This window comes from Rattus norvegicus, chromosome X, assembly GCF_021556685.1.
Source record: "Rattus norvegicus strain SHRSP/BbbUtx chromosome X, alternate assembly SHRSP_T2T, whole genome shotgun sequence".
Taxonomy (NCBI): domain Eukaryota; kingdom Metazoa; phylum Chordata; class Mammalia; order Rodentia; family Muridae; genus Rattus; species Rattus norvegicus.
In genome coordinates, this window is record NC_141554.1 from 157,038,622 (window position 1) to 157,058,009 (window position 19,388).

The window sequence follows — 19,388 nt, forward strand, 5'->3', positions numbered from 1 at the left end:
GAGGTTGGCTTTCAATTCATTTGAAATGCAAAAACATTTGACAACCTATAGCGACTGTAGCGTATTTTTTTTTTAAACCAAAGGAAGCACCTACATTGGCCTTCGATTTACATTGCTTTGCAATGAAAAAAAAAAAAAACCAAAAACCTCACATAGAAGCTATCAAGAAATACATTTCACAGCAAGCAGATTAATTGGTTTTACAGTATTTGAATGGAGGGTTTGTCAAATAAAACATGCCGTGACAGTTAATAGTGTCATTTGGAGTCAGAAAATTATTGGCTTATTTGTTATTGGATAAAAAGAAGGCAAACATTTTGTATTAGGAAGTTTTAATGTGTTTAAAATCCTCATTAGGGATTAATGGACATGCTTACTTAGCACAGCGCCTCATTAATTTGAGGCTAAACAGTTACTTCTGTGTTTCAATCTCAGTGTTATTCCTTAACAATTTTTTTTTACTTCTCTTTAATTAGATCTTGCATTTGAGTTTGGGTTTTACACCATTGGAGATGTAGAATTAATTAATGAGATTTATAAATCTAATGGAAGTAAGTTATTCTTAGATATCGGTTCATTTTAGTGAGCAGTTAGAGCACGTGTAAGTAGACACAGACCTAAGAGATTTCAGAAACATAGAACAAATGTGAACTTCCTTGAATATATTTAGCAGTGTCACTTAGCATTAATAGATAAAAGTGTTTTAATTAGAGTTATAACTAATAGGGGAGCTGGCAAGGTTTCACTTTCCCATGCACATGGCTTGTTCTTTGGGATCATCACTGTCAGAGAAGAGCAATTGTAACTGTTCCTGTGGAATTGCGATGTCATCCTCTCGCAATTAAGACAATCCTAAGTGCAGGGTTTTCAGAGTCAATAAGGCACCAAGTTCATTGGAGGTTACTTTAAAAGTGGAGCCACTTTCTATCAAGTGCAGTCTGTTGTCACATTTTTATTGAGTGCATGTGTGAGTATAATTTCTAAAGTCAGTTCTACTTATATGTTTTTCCCCAGGAAGATTAGACTAAGAAAATCAAACTGAAATTGGTCTCCTTTATACTAAAATTGGCATTTAAATAATTATGTATTTAGCAGAAGAGCATAGAGATTTCTTTAGGGTGAGCGACCACAAAAGTCAAGGAAAGACATTTCTTTTCTAAAGGACTTTGAAAGAATGGAACTAAAGATAAAAAAAAATTAAGTTTCTCTTGAAATTGTGATTAAAGCAGTTAATTTAAGACCTCACCAAGTAACTGTGGCAGTGTCTTCAGGAATTTCCCAAAAGACCATAGTGCCAGCTTCACATTAAAAACAAACAAACAAACAAACAAAAAACAGAAATCTTCGTATCTTAGAACAACAAATGTTTGAAGACCCAGATATATTATAAAAGATAATTATGTTATAATATGCTCCATGTTGGTGATCATATATTAAATGTATAAAATTATTTTTGAAATAGTCTCTCCCACGAATGAGCACATTAATTACTTAGCCTATACCAATACAACACATGCAAATATACACATGGTATGTCCTCACTGATAAGTGGATATTAGCCCAAAAGCTCAGAATACCCACAATACTACACATAAACCTTATGAAGCTTAATAAGAAGGAAAACCAAAGTGTGGATGCTTCAGTCTCACTTAGAAAGGGGAACATAATAATCATGAGATGCAGAGAGAGGAAGCTACCTGGGTTGGACAGCGGATGAGGAGGGAAAAATGGGGGAATGATCAGGTATGGTGGAAGAGAAAGGAGAGTAGGCCAGAGGGCCAGGAGAATGAATAGAAATATGTAGCAGTGGGGAGTGGGGAATGGGGTGGGGGAACCACCAGAAAGTCCCAGACACCAGGGATATGAGGGGCTCCAAGGACCCAGTGGGAATGACATTAGCCAGAATGTTCAACAACAGGGAGATAGAACCTGAAGAAACCACATCCAGTAGATAGACACAGCCCCCAGGTGAAGGTGGGGTCACCCACCCATCTCAAAAATTTTAATATAGAATTCTTACTGTCTAAAGGAAATGCAGGGACAAAAAGAAGCAAAGCACAAAGAAAGGCCATCCAGAGACTGTCCCACCTTGGGATCCATTCCCATTTGCAGACACCAAACCCTGACACTACTGCTGTTGCCAAGATGTGCTTGCAGATAGGATCCTAGTGTGGCTGTCTCTGATAGGCTCTGCCAGCACCTGATTATGACAGATGCAGATACTCCCAGCTAACCATTGGACTGATCATGGAGACCCCAATGGAAGAGTTAGGGGAAGGACTGAAGTTGCTGAAAGGGATTGCAAACCCATAGGAATAACAACACTATCAACTAACTGGACCTCTCAGAGGTCCCAGGGACTAAACCACCAACCAAAGAGTATACATGGACCAGTCCACGGCTCCTGCAACATATGTAGTAGAGGATGGCTTTATCTGGCATCAATAGGAGAGGAGGCTCTTGGTCCTGTGGAGGCTTGATGCCCAGAGAAGAGGGATGCTAGAGGAGTGAGGTGGGTGGGTGAGGGAGCATCCTTGTAGAGGCAAAACAGAGAGGAGATTCAGTGGGGATTTGGGAGGGGAGGCCTAGAAGGGGGGGACAACATTTGAAATGTAAATAAAAATAATTAATAAAAAATAAAAACAAATAACATACAGACTGAAAAGTTTATATTTAGGAATATGCATTTATATGCATAAACAAATATGCATGTGACAATAATTAATAAAAACAAGGTCATGAAGTTTAAAAAGAGCAAGTCGAAAAGGGGAAGGGTGATTATATGATTATATCATAATTTCAAAAAATAAAAGAAATAATTAAAAAATAAAATATTGTTAACATATAGAGTATCAGAATGATTGAAAACCTCATTTAAAACAATTAAAACATTTAAAATATTAAAATCTATAATCTCCTCCTGATAATGCACAGGTTTAATTTCTAGGAGAAAGATATAGGCAAAAGTAGTTCCCCTTATTCCTCTGTACACAAGGTTGAATTTATTTCGGCTCATATATATATATCCTCAAGCCTTGGGGATATATTTGGCCTCTGGGTTTCATTTCATCTGGACTTGTATAACATTACCAGAATTATGAGTGTGGGTTCTTCAAATTATTAATATTACTCTTCTTGGCCTCTCTGCTTATCTTGTAAATTCAGAATAAAGCTTTTTATACATGAGAACAGTTGGAAATATGTGAACTGTGGTTAATTAAATAAGTGGTAGGAAGAAAAGAAAGTGATGCTGAGAAGCAAAGTGCTACTTTGGTTTGCATGTACGTTTGACATACAAAGATCATATCTTGACTGGCAGAGTTTTGTTATTTTTACTATTTTATAAGAAACTTTGCAAGAAAGTGAGATCAGTGCTTTACAATATTTTAACAATTCTAGTGGCTGTTGTAATTATTGGAGAACTCAGGAATGCATGGCAATTCTAAGACACCAAAACATTTATTCTTTAGTTGATGGAATTAAGAAATGAATGTTCTTCCTGATACATCTTTGTCATATATTTGGGCCATGTATTAGTTCTGAAATTGCCTTATTTCATTCTAATAGGCACATCTGTATTTTTACATTCTTTTCTTTGACTAGAAGAAATTACAGGCGTAACTGCAATAAGGAGAGATTCAGTAGGATCCATTTTATGTCTAAAATGGTCATTGTTATATAGCTAAGATTTCCAGGGGATGGAAGTGGCTGTCGCATAATCATGGGGGAGTTGTATACTCATGTAAATATTTCAAAAAGAAAAGGACATGGGTAGAAAGTCTGTAGATTTTAAAGCACAACCTATAAAATTATTTCCATTAATTGAGATTATAATATAACTACATCATTTCCGTGTAGCCTTTCTTCCCTTCATCCCCCATCCCCATAATCCCATTCTTGTAAGGCAGAACTGTAAAGTAGATACTAGGTGAGGTGAGTACAACAAAGGAAAAACAAGCAAATTGGGTCAGAATCTAGGAAGCTGACAGTCTATAAGGATTTGGCACAAATTTTGAGCCTAGATTGAAGGAATGGAGGTGAAATTACAGAGAATATTGGAGTGGGATTATAGATTTGAGAACTTGCCCAGAGGAGGAAACAACACATTTCGAGTACTGGCAATGGTAGCAGACACAACCGTAATGAACCCATAGGTCAGCTTAAGTGAGCAGACACAATCTTGAAAGAATGTGGATCAAGCCAGAGGGACTTTCCTCATTCCTTGGTTCCTGGTTACTTATAATAATATTCCTAGATGACTATTCTGTTTGTAAAATCTCTTTCTCTCTCTCTCTCTCTCTCTCTCTCTCTCTCTCTCTCTCTCTCTCTCTCTCTCTCTCTCTCACACACACACACACACACACACACACACACACACACACACGCAAGCAAGCAAAACACCCTCCTGATTATAGCTCCCTCTTCTATAGAAAGTAGTTATTAGAACACATAAATGAACAGCATGCTAATGGCTATTCAGAACCCATGGAATTAAGTACTCTTCACTTTAAATTCTGTCTGCCATTAGGTACTCTTAGCTGATGATGGCTTTTCTACATATGCATTCTGCTGTTGCCCATACCTAATGTAATCAGTGAAGAGACGTCTTCATAATGAAACACATTGATCACCCTTCCCCATCCTATCCACCACTCGCTCCTCTTATTTTTGTTGTCATATCCCCTTAAGTCCCATCTCTAGTCTCCTTTGTCACCTTCAGTGAGAGCCAGCAGATGGATCAACATCCTGAAGCTTCTTATGAACTAAGTCCCTAAAGAGGATTTAATGATTAATTAGCAACATTCAGAAGATGTCACAGTGTCAAGCTTATAACAGCAGCTCCTCTGTGCTCTCTAGAAAGAGGATGCCGACTCCTCCCTAAGGGACTTAGAATATGAACATGAGCATGAAACTACTACTGGGGCTAAAGTACCCTCACATACCTTACTTCATTTCAACATCACAGAATGTCCTAAAGCAGTTTATTTTAGTTGTTCTCAGGTGGGTAGGTAAACAGAGGCAGACATTTGGGTGATTTTTCCCCCAAGGTCAAAAAGCAAGATTCAGAGCTGGAATTTGAATCAAAATCTGTTGAACTTCAAAGATGCCTTAGAGATTCCAAAAAAATAAAGTAAATAATATCATGCATTTTGTAATGAACAAAAGCTTATTGCCACCTTTTCCATTTTACTTGTACTGTCTTGTATGATTTTAGACAGTCATTTTCTTTATTTATCTTGATATATGTCGAATTCCTTTAAGTTTTGTATTCTGCTTTTTGTCCTCTTCTTTCTTAGAGAGAATAGCATACTATTTATTAGCCTGTTTTACGTGGAGTATTTCAATCATGTGACTTGCTGAAAAATTGTTCAAGAGCAGCATTTTTATAATTGCTTATTCTTGAGATTATAATATAATTCCATCATTTCCCTCCTCCCCTGCTCCCCTTAAATTCTTCCTGTATACCTCTCCTCCAATGCTATCTTTCAAATTCATGACCTCCTTCCAAGAACCATACTCTAAAGTAAGCATCAATACTGTGCATACACAGGAGTTCTTCTGTATTAAAATAAAATTGGAAGATGATCTGATTTGGCATCTAACTGTTGTCAAATCTTTGTTGTTGTTGTTGTTGTTGTTGTTGTTGTTGTTGTTGTTGTTTTGATTATTACCCAAGGACTTCTGTCTGCAGTTTATGCAATATTAACCGCTCCTATTAAATCATAGATTCACGAATACAAATGAGACTAGGGACAGGTTAAGATGAGGCAAGAAACAGAGACAGCAATAGATCTTAATGTGAATGTGGTTTCCAAATTCATTTTGGAACCTAGGACTCTCTGGATGGGAAAATCCAAGGATCTGCAAATACAAATAAGAAACAAGAGGCTGCTGGTTCCGTATTTCCAAATGACCAATGATGAAGATTAACAATTTGAAAAAAAGGCTCATTTTTAAGAATATTATAACATGTATTTTCACTTCATTATTAATACTATGTCAGGGACCTCTGTATCACATAATTCAATTATGAGGATAAATGTGGTAATCTGTTAATGAAAATACAAATGGAATTCATTTGAAAGTTGCTATCAGTGTCAATTGTACATATTATATAATTGAGCCAGTTATTTAATTTACAATTAAACTTATATAAGTTTTATGTTTTACTTTGAGAAATCTTTACAAAGGTAGAGTATTCTCAGAATAGTAGGCTTTGATTACCACATATTATGTTACAACCTTTGGATGATTTATAGCAAAAAAAAATGACCTTTCTTCCCTGACAATCCCTTAGCAATAATGCACTTAAAGGAATGTACTGAACTCCTATGGGTTAAACATGTGATGATCATTATTCTTTTTATGTCTTATATTAATCTCCATGTCTTTTATTAGTTCTTGTCACCGATTATATCTCCCAATGCCACAATCAGGATATTTTTCATATTTTGTATTATTACCCTAATCACCAAGAAGGGTGCTCCAAACTGATTAATTCCAGAATGATTAAAACATCCTATGAAATTTATTTATTGTTGCTGGAGTTAATTTAATATTTGATGATTTAAAAGGTACCCTAATTATTTCTCTCTCTCTCTCTCTCTCTCTATATATATATATATATATATATATATATATATATATATATATATATATATATATACACACACATACATATCAAAAGGCCTCTTTTGTATGTATGTAGCCTCTCTGTGGTTACATGGAGTAGCTGCGTGCATGGTTAGATTCAGAGAGGGTAGGTTCTTGTGAGCATTATCAGTCTACTCACCACCTGTTTGTGTATGCTTCCCTTCCCTGGCTCTCAGAAGACCATTTCCATGCCCAGCACGAGAGTCATCTAGGGCCAGAAGTAAGTTTCCCCTGAATGCTATCCTTGTGCAGTTACTTTCTACTCTAGGAAGAGGGGATGGAAGTGGGAGACTTGAAAGCATGCTGCAGCTCTGAGTGGCTGACTTGTGATTTGTGGACTATTCAAATACTCCAGTGGACATAGAAAGAGGAGGGAATGGCTGCAAACCTAAGTGACACTGTGGCTGTTCTAATCCCAGTACTACCACAACTTCTCCTCCAGAATTCCTAGGAAACCTGTGGGTGATTTTGCTTGAGACAGTGTGTGAGAATACAAATTTCACCCTTGGTTTTAGTATATTTCTTCCAAAGGGCACTGTGACACTAGAGTGGTGCTGTATTGCAGGGGTCCCAGAAATTAACGTGGCCTCAGGTGGTCTCAGCACTTCTCAGTCATGTTAAATCGCTGGCTTCTTACTCCCATATGGTTTGATGACTACAGTGAGGACCACAGGGCTGGGAGCATCTGTTGGACATGAGTTTGTCAGTGAATACCAGTAGAATATCAGAAGACTACCAATAGCTATTCTTTCCTTGGCACTTAATGAGTCCTCCAGTTCCTTATTGTCTATTTTTTCTGTAAATAGACAATTTCTCTTTCTCTTTATGTGCATGGAGTCTTCAATTGTCTTTTATCTTTAAGTATCCCCCACCCCCAATACACCATCCTGAGCACAGTGTGAGTTCAATCAGGACTTGTTGTCTACAGAAGTAAATGGGAGATCTGATGAATAGGCAGAGTGTGAATGAATGAGATTCTATTACCCTTGTCAAGACTATCTTACCATGTATGTCCCAGTGGGTTTCTAATTGTTTTTCCTGTTCCATCTAGACGTTTAACTCTAAGATACAGATTAGGTCTCACAGCATTTGTCACTGTAAGCTCCCATGCCCAATACTTATCCAAACACTTAGGAAGTATTTACTGGTTAAGAAGCACTTGCAGCTCTATTTGAGTTGTCTGTAGAGAAACCAGCTATCAGACTGAGCTAGATATTTGCAGAAGTAGTGATTTCATGAGAAATACAAGATTCCAAGCTTTTCTTAAAAAAAAAAAACACTATATGTGGGTACATAAAGATTTGTCTGTATATTTCTCTTTTTTTTTCTTTTTTCTTTTTTTATTAACTTGAGTATTTCTTATATACATTTCGAGTGTTATTCCCTTTCCCGGTTTCCGGGCAAACATCCCCCTCCCCCCTCCCCTTCCTTATGGGTGTTCCCCTCCCAACCCTCCCCCCATTGCCGCCCTCCCCCCATAGACTAGTTCACTGGGGGTTCAGTCTTAGCAGGACCCAGGGCTTCCCCTTCCACTGGTGCTCTTACTAGGATATTCATTGCTACCTATGGGGTCAGAGTCCAGGGTCAGTCCATGTATAGTCTTTAGGTAGTGGCTTAGTCCCTGGAAGCTCTGATTGCTTGGCATTGTTGTACTTTTGGGGTCTCGAGCCCCTTCAAGCTCTTCCAGTTCTTTCTCTGATTCCTTCAATAGGGGACCTATTCTCAGTTCAGTGGTTTGCTGCTGGCATTCACCTCTGTATTTGCTGTATTCTGGCTGTGTCTCTCAGGAGAGATCTACATCCGGCTCCTGTCGGTCTGCACTTCTTTGCTTCATCCATCTTGTCTAATTGGGTGGCTGTATATGTATGGGCCACATGTGGGGCAGGCTCTGAATGGGTGTTCCTTCAGTCTCTGTTTTAATCTTTGCCTCTCCCTTCCCTGCCAAGGGTATTCTTTTTCCTCATTTAAAGAAGGAGTGAAGCATTCCAAGCTTTTCTTAAAAAAAAAAACACTACATGTGGGTACATAAAGATTTGTCTGTATATTTCTCAATCCTCAATGATACTGTCTCTGACTCTGATTGTCATTATCTGACTTTCTGCAATCTCTATGTCCACATCTCTTTTTCTTCACAGAATTTCTTTCCATAATGAAATGAACATCTGTAACTCCAGGTGGAGGAATGTTATTTGCAGCTGGCATGAGGCAGCTATCAGCTGCACTTAGAAGTAAGAGAAATCACACACAAGAGGGGCTATAGCATACTCAGCATTTCTCATTTCACTTGCTAAATGCAGGGGCACCAGGAATTTTAAGCGGATCAGTTATTGTTACTTTTCCTTTACATTACATTATATTTTATTGGTATAAATGCTGAAACTTTGATAAGCAAAGTTATTAAATATATCTCCTATCAAAGTTTCTTCCCCAAGTTTTTGGCTCAGGAGAGTACTCTTTATGTTCATGAATATCGTTGTTTTAGTTCTCTTTAGTTTCAAAATGAATATTTATATATTTGTATAAAAAGGTAAGCAATGGCACTGGAAGGGGGTCTTGGTGCCAAATATTTACTCTATAGCATTGACTCTGACACTATGTAACAATGACAATTTAAGTCTTCATGCAACTATTTGGACATTTGTGTTTGGGAAAGGTATTAATTGAAAATTTAAGAATCATCTTGAAAACCACAATTGCTGTATCATTGAGAAATTAGTGGGTATCTTATTTTTTACTAAGAATTACCATTAAAACAAATTGTAAGTTGTAGAATAAAATACCAGGCCAGAAAATATACATTCTGTGAACTATCAGTAGTTGTTCATGTAAAAGTCAGAATCTAAAGTAGTAGCTGAAGAGATGACTCAGCAGTTAAGAGTACTTGTCACTTTCTACAAGCATCCATATCTCCAATTTCAAGAGATCTGGCATTTTCTTCTTGCCTCCATTTGTACCAGGTACATATGTGGTACACATACATATATGGATATACATGGAACAGTCTCCTTTATACAGCTTTGTAACACAGAGTCATAGTTGTATATGGATTATCTTCATAGCCAACTTCCTATCAAACATACCAAGTCAATGAGGAAGAAAAAACATGTCTTCTTTTGCTTCCTATTACATTTCTGCCTATCGCCAACCTGATTCAGAAGACCTTTCAAAAGTATTTCTTGAATAAACTAAACAATAACAAACTGCATTAGGCCAATCATTGTTGAGTCCCTATATGAAACCTATAATTTAAGGTTCTTTATAACATGTATCCAGCCAATTTTTGAGCCTTGAATTGTAGTGTCTCTATTATCCCATATTCAAATGTTACTGCATTAGGAAGAATGACTATATAATTCGTCATCCAAAGTGGAGAACTTTTTAATGTGAAAGGGAGTACAGTTAATAATTATAATAGAATAACAAGTGTAACTTGGAAATGTATGTGGTCATCCAAGGTAGCTAACCTCATTATTGGATACCATCTCAGCCTGTCTTGTTTACTTGGGATCTTATACTTCCTGAAACAGAGACCCTTACATGTAGAAGACATTCAATAAATTATGGTGGAAAACAATGGCTATTCAATAATGAATTCTATAATACTTGAAGATTTACATAATATCATGTGCATTTTTTAAGGTTGAAAAATAAACTGGTGTCACAGGCCCCTTTGGATTTACTCAAATCTTCTTTAACTTTGTTAAGTATTCTTAACTTCATCTGTAATCTGCGCATAATAATGAAGCAGCCTTGCAAGAGGTCTTGGGTTCACAGATACTGTAGCCGTCCTCCGTGTTCACAATACAGGACTTTCCCGTCCTCCCTCAAAGCAGTTAATGAGAGAGAATTGCTGTTTTCCTTCCCAGAACAGGAGTAATGGGATTTTTTTAATCCTGAAGAGGGGGAAGGTTGAAAGAGTAGAGTCAAGAATGTTTAGATGCTCAGACCTTGCACAAGTAAACATGGTACCAAGTCCCTCATCGTTCAACACAGTGTGACTGCTATCTTATGGCTCATCGTCTTCACTGGTTGCCAAGCCCTGGGAGAAAAATGTCATTTGCTTGACATACAGCAAGTCCTCAGTATGTTGATGTTAGGGTTGGATTTTGGTTGATTAAGAAAATGTCACACAGAGAGAGACAGAAAAATGCCTCATGATAGTCACTTACTATATGTTTGAGAGTCCCTCTGAATGTCAAGGCAAATCTGCAATGCACACAGGAATTCAGTTTATTTTGTAATAAAAAGAAATGTAGGCATGACGGGAGGTGCCTAGTCTTACTGCACCACGTTTGGGAGGCCTGCCTTTTGGCATCTAGAAATGGAGAAGGTGTTGATTGGGGAAGGGGTATGTCCGGAGAGGAGAGATGGGAGAGGAAACTGTGGTCATGGGGCAAACTAATAATAATAATAATAATAATAATAATAATAATAATGATGATGATGATGATAATAATTTTTAAAAATAAAGTAGGCATCTATTTGACTGCCCAAATTGAAGAAGAATCCAATTAATCAGAGTTGTTTTTTTTGTAGCCTTCATCTTTAAATATAATAGTATGCTAAACCATGTTCCAGGGTGGAAAGGCTGGGAAATCAGAGAGTCAAGCTTCCTTTTCGGATAAACCTGAACAGGAGGAAACCAATTCAGCATCCTATAGTGCATGTAAATGAGCACGGAGTCACTTTCTTTCCACATAGTACACTTTGGCTTCCCTGATTTGTTAGAATAGTACAAGATCAGCCATTTCAGACTGTTGCATAAAATAGGGAAATAATATTATTAGGTTTTTTTCTGTCTTCATGCTTATCTGACACTGGACACTGTAAGCTTTTCTGAGTGTAATTTGGTTATATTTATTATATTTTGTTTATTTTAGGTAAGCCTTACCAGCGAGCCAAGCTGTGTTGAGGAAATCTTGCGGGTGAGTTTGAACTTTTTTTTTCTGTGTCCTTTAACATCAAAGCAATCTATCTAAATTGTTGAAAGTACTCTTGCACCTGACACCCATGGTCTTCTGCTTATATCACCTGCTTCATTTTTTTTTACATTTTCATCACTCTGCACTCTAAAGTAATTTAAGTTCTGGCAATTTCTTCACTGGTCTAGGACATAATTTAGAATTCTTAACAAAGTTGCACTCACGTTATTTAGGAAACATTCCCTATTCACACACCTACCTTAATCCTCACCTCACCTGTCTGTTTTGGAGCTCTCAGTGGCACCTCATTGGGACTTGAATACATTGACAATGCAATATGGTTACAGAGACTGTGTGGAGGAAAGTGAGCAGGAGCAGGGTGACCAATCCTGGCATGTATGGGCAGTACTACTTAGAAGAATGGGAGGAGCTTAGAGGAAGAACAAAGTTAAAATAGATAGCAGTTAGCACCACAGTAAAACACCACAAGGAAGGAAGAAAAATGTATCTACCTATTATCTTTGCCAGTTGGAATCATATGGTAATATAGTATTTAAAGAAGATGAATAGCGGGAGGGAGTTCCTGTCCTAGCTTTACCATTTGTCACTTTTGTGACTTTGTGACTTTGGACAGATGACTTCATCTTCCTGAATCCCCCTTTCTTGTCTGTCAAAGATTATAATACCATAATTTTCTTATAAACTGCCAAGTATTATATAAATGCTCATTATTATGATAATGTTGACCAGAATTGGCCTTCAGAAACCATGCAAGTTTTCCTCTTGGGAAAAAAAGACAAAATGTGTGTCAGTGAAACTCAGCAATTCCTTTTCCTCTCTCAACATCAGTGTAACTCTTAAAGCACTGGCTCCTAGGTAAGGGATTCTCAGCAACCTAGTATTTGAAGCCATCCCTGCCTACCTGCTGCCAACGAATAGTGAAGAACATTTAGCTGCCTAAAGTCAACTTGGCCTGCTAAACATTTTTGCTTCCTATGGCTGTCTCTGAATCTGCTTCAGTCAAAAGACCTTGCTTTTGAGCATTAAAAAGATTAGCCTTACCTGTTTGATTGGAGATGATACTCTATATACTGAAGATATGGTGGCCATTTTTGTAAGAAAAGAGCCCAGCAATTTAGTTCAGTATCTGTCCTTTGGGTTCTGGGCCTTGGCAGGAGCCATAACCATCATAGTGAAATCTACAAGCATGATACACCCTGGGAGCTTGGCTATTTGTACCATTGGGGAGATACAGGAAATTCATACAAACCTTCCTTGCTATCATCCAGCATCCTTAAAGAAAGGCAAGAGGAAAAGAAATGGATTACTCAGTAGGCATGGTAACCTCAGTCTACTCTTGGTTCCCTGATGGGCAAGCATAAATGAAGTCTGTCAGTCAGGGCTTTTTCTTTACACCCAGAATGTCAGCTCCATCTAAGAGTCACCATCTAACTTGTCACTATTGAATTCTCTCCTTCAGGGCAACCCAGCCTGGTGCTTAAGTGTGTCACACAGTGACAGTGAGGGAATTAGCTAGAACACCTGTCAGAGTCTAAGCACTTAGGGAAACAGCAGCCTTTCAAATAAACATGGAAAAAAAGGCCAGTTGCCTTAGTAAGTTCATAAAAAGGAGTTGCTATTGAAAAAGAAATAAAAATCTTACTGTTGTTCTTAGAAAAGAACCCAGGGAAAGTTGGTGTTTTTGTTTTCTGTTTTGATTGGTGGATTGGTTTTGTCTTGAAAGGGGAATCGACTGTTTAGAATTCTGTTTGGTTCATTTTCTTCAGTAGTGTTATAAACGGATAGATTTTCTTTTATGGAAGACTGGAATGTTTTATTCCCTATACATGGAACAAGATTTAACTTTCCAAAGTTTATTCCTCAAGTCATATGACTCATATTTAAATTGTTGTAGACCACAATTCATGTCATGACAGAGCATGCTGTGGGTCTTTGTTTTATTGACATGTCCATGCTGCTGATTGCAGAACCTTGTTGTCTGTAACTTGTTCTACAGGAAGTCTGTTTGTCACCGTACTCCCCATCTGTGTCCTTCTTCAGGGAAAATAATTTTTTTCTTTTTCTCAGCTATTCCACTGTACCCCTCTGTGCTTTTCAAACTAAATTGATTCAACTCAGGCAAAGTAACTTTTCCTTTGCTCAGTTTTTCTTCTGAATCCTTCTGTGCTTTTCAAACTAAATTGATTTAAAAGCAGATTCATCTCTCCTAGGTAAAATAACTGTGTAGCTGGAAGATGTGGCTCTAACCCCCTGAGGAGAAAGAATTGGCTCCCAGTTGCTCTTGGCATTTCTTTCCTCAGGAGCTGCATTAGTCTGTTTATCTAAACCACAAAGGAAGATTACCCCCTTTCTACCCCACTGCCTACCCCCTAGTGAAGGAATTTTATTAATTAAATTTTTTCTTTGACAATTTGATATATATTGTATGTAATTCATTCTGATTACTCTTATCCCCCACAATCTTGTACCCCCTCCCATCCCTGTCAACCATTCCCTCTATAGATTCCTTTCTCACATTTATGTCATATTGTTTTGTGACAGTAGTCTATTTGATTATGTACATTTTAGTTTACTCATTCTTCTAACTTTCTTCCCTCTATGATTTCCTTTTCCCTGGAAACACAAGGACAGCTTTTTGTATTAATCAGGTGTGACACCCTCAGTCTTCCTTACTGCCAACCCTTTAGTCTCATAAGCATTAGAAATACTTTTGCTTCATGCATTCTGTTTTGGCCCAATTTCTCAAAATACTGTCTAAGTTCATACCAACTCACATATATTGAAAGCCCCTTTCACCATTTCTCTGAAAATGGTCTCGGCTTCCCTTCAAACCAGCGTCTCTCTCTCTCTCTCTCTCTCTCTCTCTCTCTCTCTCTCTCTCTCTCTCTCTCTCTCTCTCTCATTCCTTGGCTTTATAAGATACCAACACCCTCTGTTTAATCTTCTAGCATTTTCCTTCTTTTCTCCATGCCCTTACAAGCAGTCACAAAAGGCTAACTGGGACCTTATAGGTAACTTTACTTTCCTGTGGGAGGTGACTACAGTTCAAAGCACTTCAACAACATTATTTTGATTGAGAAAATGAGGTAGTTATTTATAATTCCAGTAAACCAATGTCCCCAAGGCTAAATGACCTGTTAGCAAGGATAGGGCGCTTGCATGAGGCTGAACTGGAGTAAAGCATGGCTTTCTTTGTTGTTGAAATCTAGTGATCTCTGCACTATATTTAGCTATCAACTGCCCTGCCACCACCAGCTTTCATTGAGAATCTCTTAAAAATTATATAAAAATGCTTCATACCCTGGATAGCATTTCTTGCATTTGAAAAAGAAAATACTAACAACTTTAACTGAGTTTGAGCAAGTCTTAATGACAGTAATTCCTCCTTGCCATTATTGAATATTTTCAAGTTTCATTTCAGTTGATAATAAAGACAGCAATAGCAAATATACTGCTCATGACAAAAGAAGAAATGTTAATAATACCTGAATAGCACTTAAGTACAATTCTTTGAATCCTCAGAGAAACCTTTAAAGGCATAATTTTGTGCAAATTATGTAAAACATTAATTATGTATATATTTTGCACAGAGTATGTACAAATTATATTATTTATATTCAATTTTTCAAATATACTAGAATGCATCCACCTACAAAAATTTTCCATAAAACTACTTTGACCCACAAAGCAAGCTATATAGACGCAGGTGCATTTGACACTTCACAAGAGTATTATTGCTTATTATAAATTTCATACATTAGAAATTTGAAGGCAGCCCCATTTGGATACTACATCCTAGCTTATGTACTTATTTCTGTCAGTGTGCCATTTGCTCTTTAGAGTCAGGCTACTCTCTAGTGCAAACAGATAACAATAGTTCTACCCAGTGATAGTATTATGCAGTTACAATTCATTTATCATACAGGGATTCCTAGACTGCTTGTAAGTAATTAATATGGGCAACACCAGCAGCTTCTTTTCTGAGCTCTATGGGGTTTTATGCATCATAGACTCATCATTTCAGGGAGCATTAAGGCAAAGAGAATAGCATGCTCTAAATGCTACCAGCTAAGGATGGATATTCAGTGATTATTTGTTCTGCAACAATATGATTTATTTGTATCTTGCAAGAATTTACATAAAATGTCAACACACTATCAATTAAATCCTTTCTAGAGTCAAAAATGCAGATAGCATGCTTCTCTTAGATTTGATGCTGAACAGATTGTGTTTCCTAGCAAAGTACCTTCTGTAGATGATAATTTCATAGGCAAACATCTGTAAGGGTAATTCACTGTTTATGAAAAATGCTGAATTCACTATCTAGGATTTAGGAACTGTATTTGAAAAACTGTGCTTTCTTACAATTTCCTTTGCCATATGGATCAGGTTGGTAAACACCTACACAGGCACCACTTTTTGATTACAGCTCATCTGTGTCTCTACAGCATATTAAATTATGGCAATTCTACTCATTAGCTTTATATTTTTGTTTATAGTTTTATCATGGAACAAACTTGCCAAATAATTATAGGATAGCCATATACAGTATTTGTTACTTTTAATCTTTAGTGGGGTTAATGAAAAAGTCCATATTATGTGTGAGATAAAATGGATCAGGGAACAAAATTGGTCAGACAATTATGTCTGAAAGAAAATTTGATTATATTATCATAATTATAAAGAATAATCAGTACCTTTCAGAAAAATTTCTTTTACAAATTTAACCAATAATTAAGCAATTGATTTTATATCCTGTCAAATGAGTCTGTAAATACTTTTCAAATTGAATTCATGTAGGAGATGTTTTTGTAATAATTCCCTTAAATATTAATATTTCTGGAATGTCTCTAAAAGCATCTATCCCATTCTGGTATGGGCTTTTCAAATTATAGTTTTCTGAAATACTATATAAATAGCACATCCAATGAAGACAATTGCTTTACATAATTAAGACTATAATTAATGTTAACATTGATAGAGTCAAATAAATGAACTAATGATTTTACCCTCACCTAATCTGACAACTAGCTCTTACCTAATGACACTGTGAAATATGTAAATTTATCAGCAGGTGAAAATGACCTTGATTGGGTAAATTATATGGAGTACTACCTTTTCTGAAGCTAATTCAAACCCCTAATGGACCTAATAAAAAGCATGCACATGTGAGGTGAGCTATTCATAGAACCAAATTAGCCCATAACGTATATTGTCCATTATTTGCTTCCCAGTAATCATTTTCTCTTTTCTCTAGCATAAACTAACTTAGAAGAAAGATGCTAAATTTAATTATAAAATCTATTATGTGAACAATGAATGTAAGCTCTCTGATGTGCTTACAAATGCACCCAGAACCTGGCAAGCAGCTGAAGTATTTTCATGTGGAATCTGAGGGTTTACAGCTAGCATATGAGGCGAATTTTAAATTATTTTACAGACGTCATTGGGAAAGTGAGTAATGTGAGTAACGAGGTGACTGGCTCAGTGAATCATGAGAACCTGTCACACATGGGAAGATGTCAGGAAAGAGATGATGTCAAATACCAGTAACTTAGCAACAGAGCATTTAGTTATCCAGGGAGGGAGCAAGAGTAGTCCCTTTAAAATAGCTGAGTAGATATATGAGCCCCTATATATTTTAGTTGAGCTATAAAAATGAGTCTGTTTTCTGTCGACCTGTTTCTTTTTGTGAATATGGTGATTGATTGTTTTCTATTGAACTCAATGAGCCTGTGAGAATTTAAGCTATGTATAAAATTTACACCTGATTTTGTATCTTAGGTAAACAGAAAAGGGCAATGAAACAATGCATTGGCTTGGCAAAGAGGGTTCTAGGTTTATCTGAAAGAAGAAATAGCTTATGACTTTTGTTTGGGAACCAGAATTTTGGTCCTGACTTTGCCAGTAGAATTGAGTTGGGAGAGACAAATGGCAATACAGGAAATTTTGCCATTCTGTTTGCTACTTTGCAAATATATGACCAGTGTCTGAAAAATGCATCAAAGTAGCAACCTTTTCATAATCAACATGGTAGGCATCTTCTGGTTTTGAAAAATTGGAAGAATAAAGTAAAGATCAGTCCTCTCATTTATAAAAAGCATTCTGGAGGCTTCCAAGTGGATTTCTCCATGTTACTCAGTCTGGAATGGGCAATTGCTTCTACAGTAGAGTCTTTAAGTTCTAGGAGGCAACAAAGAGGGATAGCCATAGTTTATACTATTATAGAAATATTTTGGATCCTTCTTCTCAACAAAGATTTGAAGCAAAGTTTTCTCATGCCTGGTGCTGGGGTCAGCCATAAGATCACATACATACAAGTGACAATAAATGGACTCAGGAGGTTATATGGTTGTGCCTGTGTGTGTGTGTGTGTGTGTGTGTGTGTGTGTGTGTGTGTGTGTGCATATATACATACATACATACATACACATGTATGTATTTTTTGTGTGTGTGTGCTAGTCAGGATTCTGTGCAGGACCAGAAATGACAGAATAAAGTACATGGTTGTGGTCTGAGCAATACAACAATGGCTCCTGGCAGAATGGCCAAGAATAACACAGTTGTTTACTCTGTGAGATTGGATATCTCAGCAGTCCTGTTATGGTGGTGAGTCCTGGAGAATTCCTAAAGAGCTGATGGTCTTTTTTTTTTAAAGATTTTATTTATTTCATGTATGTGAGCACACTGTAGCTATCTTCAGACACACCAGAAGAGGGCATCAGATCCCATTACAGATGGTTGTGAGCCACCATGTGGTTGCTGGGAATTGAACTCAGGACCTCTGGAAGAGCAGTCAGTGCTCTTAACCGCTGAGCCATCTCTCCAGCCCCCTGATGGTCTTTTATATTGGAATCATAAAGAGATAGGTTATATTATCAGCCAAGGAATGTCTCAGCAACAGGATAAATGAGCTTGCCAGTTAAACTGAGGATAAGCTACCATCAAGCAAAAACTTCCTTGTTACATGTACTTTAATGTGGACTGTTGTCAAAAGGTGTAACCCAGATTTAGGATTTCACTTGAAATGATGCAATTAAGAAAATTCCTCACAAGCATGCCCAGCTACTTGGGTTTTAGCTAATTTTAGATGTAGTCAATCAAGTTGACAGTAAAGATTAGCCATTAGCCATAACAGTGTGTGTGTGTGTGTGTGTGTGTGTGTGTGTGTGTGTGTGAACAATAATTAAAAAAGAACAGGTCATGAATTTGAAAGAGTTTAGGGGGCATAATGCAGTTAAAAAAGGAAATGGTTACATGTATGTGTGTTTTCAGGGCTGACCACTTAGTATTGGGTAACTAAGTGTGCTTTTTCCTCAGTAGGACTATTTCTCCCACTCCCCACATTTCTCAGTTGTCTGTAGTTCTTTTGTAGTATTGAAATCTCAGGATCCTTCCCTTGTCTACTCTGGCAAGTCCACTATTATTGTCCTTGTTCAGCTGATGCTAGGCAGTCATATGGGTGAGATTTTATGTGTGTGGCCTCTACATTATTATGAGACACTATCTCACAGAAAACTACCTGGTGCTCTGGCTCTTATAATCATTCTGCCCTCTTTTCTGCACTAGTCCCTGAGCCTCAGATATGGGAGATGTGTGCATTTTGATTGGTTGTAGTTTTCTGTAGTGGTCTCCATATGTTTCAAAGAGAAGTTTCCTTGATGAGAAGTGAGAACTACATTTATCTGTCAGAATAAGGGCAAATATTAAGAATATAGTTAAGGATTATGCTAGTTTAGGAAAGTGACAATTGTAGGTTCTCCAAAATTCTCAGGGTTTTACAAGCCCTGA

At 37.1% G+C, this 19,388-nt stretch overlaps 1 protein-coding gene across 2 annotated transcripts in view; it reads left to right on the top strand.

The window, feature by feature from the left end:
• Aff2 (ALF transcription elongation factor 2) overlaps window positions 1–19,388 on the top strand; it is a 504,495-nt gene that overhangs the window by 303,726 nt on the left and 181,381 nt on the right. For both annotated transcript variants that reach the window (NM_001427288.1, XM_087599250.1), the window contains exon 4: window positions 11,535–11,579. In NM_001427288.1, the coding sequence (NP_001414217.1) occupies window positions 11,535–11,579 (45 nt within the window). The remainder of the gene's footprint in view (window positions 1–11,534; window positions 11,580–19,388) is intronic.